Here is an 8,280-nt window from a genome sequence, read left to right as displayed (position 1 = left end):
CACTGCCAAAGTCAACCTTCCAAAAGTTTGTCTAAGGAATTGGTATGCCTAACTATTCATATGCAATGCTTGTAGTTCTCATTTGTAAGTTCTTTCAAACTTAGGATGAGTATCCAGAAGTATATTCACTTGATCTTAATGTACTCTTTCTCTCTACGATTATGAGCATTTTTCCCACTGGGTTTTTGCTACCTAACTAGGTTTTGACGAGGCACCAATCCTGGGCTGGTCATACCCTTGTGAGATCTTTAACTTGCGTCCAGAAGACGTTTAATTTTGACTTAATGTAACTTCTCATTTTTCTCCTTAGTCTATGGGTTTTTCTCTCACCATGGGTTTTTATCCCACCATGAGTTTTACCATAGTGAGATTTTGTGAGTTTTACTTTTTATGCATTCTTCTGTTAATTGAGACTCGCATTGTCTCATTGTGCCGACGACTTCATCAACTGAACTTACTTCACCACTGAAGACCTGATGCGCCATTTAGTTGAGTATTTACACACTCAAGGGAGAATGTTGCAGTCATATTAGATTAGGAATGTGATTGTGTAAATCCTATTGTATCTAGGGATATCTTGGAATATTCTCTAGGGTTAGATATTATCTTATTAGAGTTGTAGTCCTATTAGGGTAATGATTTAACCTTCCCTACTACTATAAATAAAGGCTCAATGGGGTAATATAACACACCTTATAATTACACATCTCTCTTTCTCTCTACTATTACCGCACCCCTATCTCTGGCCTTCATAATAGTTCAGTAAATTAGGTCTACAACACAACAAACTTAATGACAAATGGTAAAATGCCCATTAATTTTTTATTTACACTATTTTAAACACAACTGGTATATTTCAAAATGCCTGTTACTCGGACTATACTTTTACGCATACATTTTTTGGGTGAAATAGAAATGAATCGAATTGTCCTAATTTTAACACAATCTTAATAGGTCTTGACCAATTAAGATTTCTATCCTTATCCAATACATGGCCAAGATGACACATGTAATGGCACAAAAATAATTATTAACATGTCATTTATTTAAAAATAAGAGGAAATCTGTTGCATAGCATTTTTTTTTTGTTGAGAAAACACATGCAGAGGGGGATGTAACATGAGGAATTCTCAGGAGTTCACTCATCCTAATACCACTCTTTGCCTAAACTCACTTAACTTAGGAATTTTGATGGAATCCGGTGCATGAGAGTTAGGGCTGGTTTGGTATTGCTATGCTTTGAAAAAAAGTTGCTGTGAGAATAAGCGGCTGTGTTGTGAGAATAAGCGGCTGTGAAATAAATCAGCAGAGTGTTTGGTAAACTTTTTTGTAAAAGTGCTTTTGGAAGAAAAAAAGCAGTCTAATAGTAGGTCTTTTCATTAAAGAAGCACTGTAGCTCCGTGTGCTTTGAAAAAAAGCCAGTTTTCCAAAGCTGCAAATAGCAGCTTCAGCTTTTTCCTTTAATTTCAGCTTATTCTCATAGCAGCTTTCAAAATAAGCCATTTTTTTTTAGTTTACCAAACACCTAAAACCCTCACAGCTTTTTTTCATGGGTGCTTTTTTTTTAAGCACCTCACTCCCAAACTAGGTCTTAGTATGATCTCATTCTGTTGCATAACTTGAATTTGCCATTAGGCCTGAAATTAAAGGAAGACAAAAAAGGGCGGGGGAATAGGAGGAAAGGTAACCAAGGCCCAGTCATTAGAAATTTCGCACAAGAGACCCACCCAAGAGGCCCAGTTATGCATTTTCTATCAACCATACATGTCACACTCCAACTAAGGCACATCTTAAAAGGAAAATACAGACATTTCTCGTTGCAGACAAATCATAGTTTGACATGTGTAAAATAAAAAATCTTTCCTTTTGTGAATGTTAACGAGTCAGACTATATTTTCTAAGCAAGGAGTCGATCAATATTCTATCCGACAAGAAGTTTGCAATATGAGTCACAAAACCGACACCGGAGGCCAGTTCGACGCATTCTTCACATCCAAATAAAACACCATCCATTCAGCCAAAGTATCAGCCAAATTTAAGAAAACTAAACTCAGTTTAAAAGATGGAGATGTGAGAAACCAAAAACGGAAATCTTACAATTTTTCACCTGCATTTTATTCACCACCAAAAAAAAAGAAGCTAATCCATGCCCACACCCAGTTTTTTGCTCATCAAATCAATCTCCAAAGAACCCTAAATGCCACTCCGCAGATTCACAGGTGAAAAGGGTGGGCAGGAGAGATTGTATTCGAAATATTGTGTTTTAACATACTAACATAAACAAAAACAAGCAAATTTCACAGCCCACAACAAAAATGTCCGGCGTTGGCTTAACCAGACTGTTCTTGTACAGGTTCTGGGGAGGATGGAGAAGCTGGCAGAGAACCCACTTGTTCCGGGGAATCTTCTGAAATCTTTGTATTGGAGTTTTGGTAGTTGTTGCTCATTGGTTTTTTGACCCCATCAGGAGATTTTGATGGTATGGAGGGGGATGTCTCTAGTCCATGAGCCACTGGCCAGCCTCTTGGATAACTTAGGAGAGATGAATCAAGCACTGGCATCGCCTGCATACCAAAATTATAGCTAGCAGATTGTTCCATGTAGGGATGATCAAATCTGCAAGTCGGTCCATACTTGCAGATTCCATACATTATGAAGTATGAACATGCAGGTTGCCCCTGCACATACCCAAACATTAACACGAGGCTCGTTAATGAACAAAGGAATAATGGTAGAAGAAACATTGAAGCATTCTCTTAATTGTTTATAAGAACTGAGCTGAACATTGCACCGACCAATGTAGATATCACAGTGAACTAGAAACAGAACTTACAGGTCTTGAGGGGAGCCCAAGTGAGGTTGTGGCAGATTCTGTGATCCTTTCTTTGGGGTGATGGTATTTGCAATCTAGTCCATATTTGCACGTCCCAGTGTTCATGAAGTACCGGCATTCAGGTTGATCAGGCCTCTGTGGGAGACTTGGACTTGACAAATGAACCTGCCCGTTGGAAGCTGACTCCCCCTGAGTTCTAGAGTTGTATGTGAGGTTGGATCCAAGAATACCAGTGGAAGACACGGGGCTCATGTTTCCCTATTAAACAGATAAAAGCATGATTAAAAATAAAGAAGCATTTAATGCACCAAAACCTCTTTAGCCCACGGTAAATTAACGGAAATCAACAAACAGGCCTTTCTGAGCATCCATATCAACTTAAAGGATGAATCTTAAAGACTTTGTGCAACATAAAGAACAAATTCTAAGGATAAAGGACAAATAAATGTAAAACATGACAATGTTAGCCTGCAAGTTAATGAGAAGCAAAAATTCTTCATTGATCAGGATAGAAAGAAACAGAAAGAAACAAGGTGCAGCTTCGATGACAATGCACCATGGTAACCCACTGTTTTTGACAGATGACTAGTCAACGAACTTTTAAGACATCATATACTCTTCGTACTAATCAATGCATCAGTGTCAACTGAACTAGATCATCCTTGCAGTGAACACCCGGAGAAGCAAAAGGCCATATCCAAGTTTAATACAACTTAATATACCAGACTAAACATGTTCCTTGCAAATGTACGGCAGTTACTGTGAACATAATAAATGTGATTTCAATCTTTTGTTATATCAAAGAGATAATACACTAACCACATAGGTGTTCCATCCATGGGCAGGTACAATGCCTTGGGGTGGAAGAACAACAGGCATGTAAGACTGAGGAGTCTGTAAACGCTGGCCTGATACATACGGCGCTCTTGGAAATGACCATGCAGAAACTCCACCTACATAAGGTACACCTGAAGTAGGCACAACTGCTGAGCTTGCAGATCCAAAAGCAGGTAAGACAGTGCCAACTGACTGAGGCTGAGGATGATGAAACTTGCATGCAGGTCCAAATTTGCACGATCCAGTTCGCATGTAATAAGGACATGATTTTTCTTCCTGAAAAAATTCAACGTAAATTAGTTAAACGAAAAGAACTCTTATTCTCAAAGTCTAGCAGCAATTTAGATAACAATTAGAACTTTAGTAACAACATAAAGGAAAGAACCTGATGCATGGGGAGTCCTAAAATGTTGAATAAGACTGGTCCAGCTCCACGCCTGTCCCTTGGGTGATGGAATTTACATGTTGATCCATATTTGCAAGTTCCTGTCTTCAAAAAATACTGCAACACAGGTTTGCCAACAAAGGGAAGTCTATCAGGTTTCACATTACGAGATGACAAGCAATTCCTTTATTTGCTCTTATATATTTGCTATTATCATTTATACTGATATTAATCCAAGTATGAAAGTTCTTTTATCCAATGGAAGCCGACATCTCACAGATATATTAAGGAACTAAAGGGAAAAAAATGTTGTACCTTTTAATCCCATGTTAATTGAAACAAGGAATTATTCCTACTAATGGTGAAGAAATTTAATAAACGTATAGAGAAAATAATGATTGACTACTCATAACCAATTACAATTTTAGATGAGGTCTTAGAAGAAGCTCATGCTGGAAAGAAAGCATGTGCAAGAACCAATCAGGAAACAAATCCGAGGTCTTCCTGGATGGATTGACGACTGATTTACTCGGTCCTTTTTCCACTGACTTCTTCCTTCATTCAGAGAAGTCACTAGGAATGGAACCAGTGGAAAGTTGTAGGAAACTACTTACTATAATGGGAAAATATTCAGAACAAGCTTGTTACAGATTCTAACACCAACTTTTTCCATAAAAGTCTGCACTTGAACAAATTACATTATTTTGGGAGGAATAGCTTGGTTATATTATATCTTATGCAACTGACCACTCGAATGTTCTGCTTGTTTCACAAGCCCACACGACAAGGATCAGCAGTTGATTTGCTAGTTCTCATCATATGACTGTTTAAATTGGCAATTACATAATTTGTATACCTAATAAACATATATAAACTCAACTCAAAAAAGCCTATCCATGAACAAAAAGAATACCCCATTTTCTATCTTATCCATAGTCGTAGAACTTCTAATCTTCTACGACATAGCAAACACCAACAAAGGAAGCAGACGAAGAAGGCAAGGACGGAGAAGAGTGAGTAAGAAAGAAGCTCCTTATTCAATTCAACCTGAACTAAATGAAAATCTTACCCCACAGTCAGGTTGTCCAACTCTTTCAGGGAGTTCTCCATTGTACTGATTACCCTGCAGATATATTAATGTACTAGAAGGATTAGTTCACTAATACCCTTCGAACCGAACTCTGTACGGTTAGCCAGAAAAGACAAAGAAAGAAGCTGTGTAGAAGCAACTGATGAATCTCCTCACAACACTTCATCAAAATGCAATCACTTTATAAAAGCTAGCACATCAATTAGAAGCAATTACCTGAGAAGCATATTTAGGGTGATTAAAACGACAATTACTTCCATAACCACACAAACCAGTCCTCAAATAATATATGCAGTCAGGTTCACCAGGTCGATCAGGGTACGAGTTTGCCTGAGCCACACCGCCCCGGTCTTGATTATCATTTATTGTCAGCCGCCAAAATGCATCTGCAATGAATACAAGAAATATATGTGAAAATTACATATGGAAATCAAATCTTCAAATTTCCAAAGTCTCACTGAGCATTGCATAATCTATATCAGAACTCCTCAAAAGTATTAACCGAAAATAGAAAAAAGATTACAACTCTAAAACAAGATACTTACAAAGAAATAAAACTCAGGATCGATGTATCGATGCGCAACATGAACACTAAAAAGGAAACTCTGAAGACAAAATGTTCCAAACAAATCGACAAGTTTAGTACAAAGCATAGTTTTTCAAAAATTCAATACGAATTCGACTAGCACCGACATCACAGTTCTTACCACCTAAACACCCCCATGTCACAAAAATAAAAGGTAAAGTTTTCACAAAGCTGAAGATAAAAACACTCTTAATTTTCACAAACACAAATTCCCAGATAAGCCACAAATATGCATTGCAAACTACCATTAAAGCACTCCAAAACCATGATTAAAACAATACATCACCAAAAACACACGATCAAAACAATTCAATACAATCCCAAACTAAATCCACACATAGCACATTGCACCTTCATGATCACAAAATCTCACAAACACAATATTCCAATACAAAACCATCATCAGATCGTTAAAACTCTCAACTGGGTACACCAAAAACCGGTCATACCTTCCACGTTGCCATCGGATTGATTCGGAACAGCATTCTTCTGAGCCTGCCGAGCGTCCGGCATCGGTGGTACCACAGAGTTCGCGTGCACCCGCCCTTTGTGTTGCTTTCCTCTGCTTTTCTCAGCTTCACCAACCAAACTCATAAAAAGCTTCAAACTTTCTGAGGAAATCGCAGCAACCCACCTCCCAAATCTCACAAATTTGCAGAAAAATAAAACCCAAATCAGAATTAAAAGGCTGTGAGGAGGCCTGTGAATGTGACGATGATGATCATAGACTGAAAAAACTTGAGGAGAGAGAAAAAAACAAACAAAAAGCTTTTTTGGAGCATAACAAAAAGGGACCGAGAATCAGAGAGATTTAATAATCTCTGCAAAATCTAAATAAAACTATGGCTGTGACAATGTGTGAATTGGAATTTGATTTAATTTAAAATTTAATTAATTTAATTTTTGTGCTCTCTCTCTCTTTTTATTTTTTATTTTTTTTCCAATTATACCAAAAAGGCCAAGGTACTATTGGGGATCTATAAATAGCTATCCTGTATGAAAAGAGCATTATGCCCTCCACGTGTCAGGTTTAGAGATTGCGTTTATTGAGAGTAATTACGTGGTTAATGACTTTGATTATTGCACAAGCATGTTGCCAAAAATAAAGCACAATGGCCCAAAGGCCCAGGCCATTGTTTATTGCATAGTTTGCTCAGGCGACAAGGATATTATTGTCTTTTAGTATTAAAGTAATGTACCCTTGATGAGTAAGCATCAAAGGTGTGGAAAGAATGAGTTGAAGGAGATGAGATTGAAAAAATAGGGACCCAACTTCATTGCCCTCTCACGTCTCATACACTCTCATTCTTTCTTTTTGCGCGGTCGTGATTAAGCTACGTCAACATTTTATATTGATTTTTTTATAGAGATAATAAGATAAAAAATAATAATAATATAAAATGTTGACGTGGTTTAACCGTGACCGTACAAATAGGAGGGGGTGAGAGTGTATGAGAAGTGGGAGGGCAGAGAAGCCAGGTCCAATTTAGAGGGCTTTGATTTGATATTGATTGTTAGATTTGAAATCACAACTGAATAAATGTGGAATTTCATTTGCAATGACAGATGAGATTTGATTTTATTAGTTTCGTGTTTTCTTTTGCCAAATTCAGAGAACGATACAAAATTTGTGTCATCAATCGATGTATGCGATTTCAACGTAAAATTGGTGAAATGTGGTGACAATTTGACATGTGTCACATCCCGGCCCGGGCGGGACCACTTCCCGAGCCTGCTCCATCACCGTAGCACGATATTGTCCGCTTTGGGCCCCAATCACGCCCTCACGGTTTTGTTTTTGGGAACTCACACGAGAACTTCCCAGTGGGTCACCCATCATGGGATTGCTCTCGCGCGCTACTCGCTTAACTTCGGAGTTCCAATGGAACCCGAAGCCAGTGAGCTTCCAAAAGGCCTTGTGCTAGGTAGGGATGAGAATATACATTTAAGGACCACTCTCCTAGGCGATGTGGGATGTTACAATCCACCCCCTTAGGGGCCCGACGTCCTTGTCGGCACACCATGGCTAGGGTTAGGCTTTGATACCAAATTGTCACATCCCATATCGCTCAGGGGAGTGATCCTTAAATGCATATTCTCATCCCTACCTAGCACGAGGCGGGACCACTTCCTGGGCCCGCTCCACCACCGTAACACGATATTGTCCGTTGTGGGCCCCAACTGCGCCCTCACGGTTTTGTTTTTGGGAACTCACACGAGAACTTCTCAGTGGGTCACCCATCATGGGATTGCTCTCGCGCACTACTCGCTTAACTTCGGAGTTCCAATGAAACCCGAAACCAGTGAATTTCCAAAAGACCTCGTGCTAGGTAGGGATGAGAATATACATTTAAGGATCACTCCCTTGGGCGATGTGGGATGTGACCATGGCCAGGGTTAGGCTCTGATACCAAATTGTCACATCCCACATCGCCCATGTGAGTGATCCTTAAATGTATATTCTCATCCCTACCTAGCATGAGGCGGCGGGACCACTTCCCGAGCCTGCTCCACCACTGTAGCACGATATTGTCCATTTTGGGCCCTAA

General features: G+C 39.0%; 1 protein-coding gene across 1 annotated transcript; it reads right to left on the bottom strand.

Annotated features, from left to right (window-relative positions):
* Positions 1–2,091: 2,091 nt before the first annotated feature.
* On the bottom strand, positions 2,092–6,691 carry LOC103417177 (zinc finger CCCH domain-containing protein 3). The gene is made up of 7 exons (XM_008355369.4): positions 6,181–6,691; positions 5,362–5,531; positions 5,125–5,178; positions 4,056–4,172; positions 3,653–3,946; positions 2,834–3,091; positions 2,092–2,678 (listed from the first exon to the last, which is right to left on the bottom strand). Exons 1-7 carry the CDS (start codon positions 6,323–6,325, stop codon positions 2,331–2,333), a joined length of 1,386 nt encoding a protein of 461 aa, XP_008353591.3. The 5' UTR covers positions 6,326–6,691; the 3' UTR covers positions 2,092–2,330.
* Positions 6,692–8,280: the final 1,589 nt, after the last annotated feature.

Source organism: Malus domestica, chromosome 17 (genome assembly GCF_042453785.1).
Source record: "Malus domestica chromosome 17, GDT2T_hap1".
Classification (NCBI taxonomy): domain Eukaryota; kingdom Viridiplantae; phylum Streptophyta; class Magnoliopsida; order Rosales; family Rosaceae; genus Malus; species Malus domestica.
This window is presented reverse-complemented; position numbering and strand designations above follow the sequence as displayed.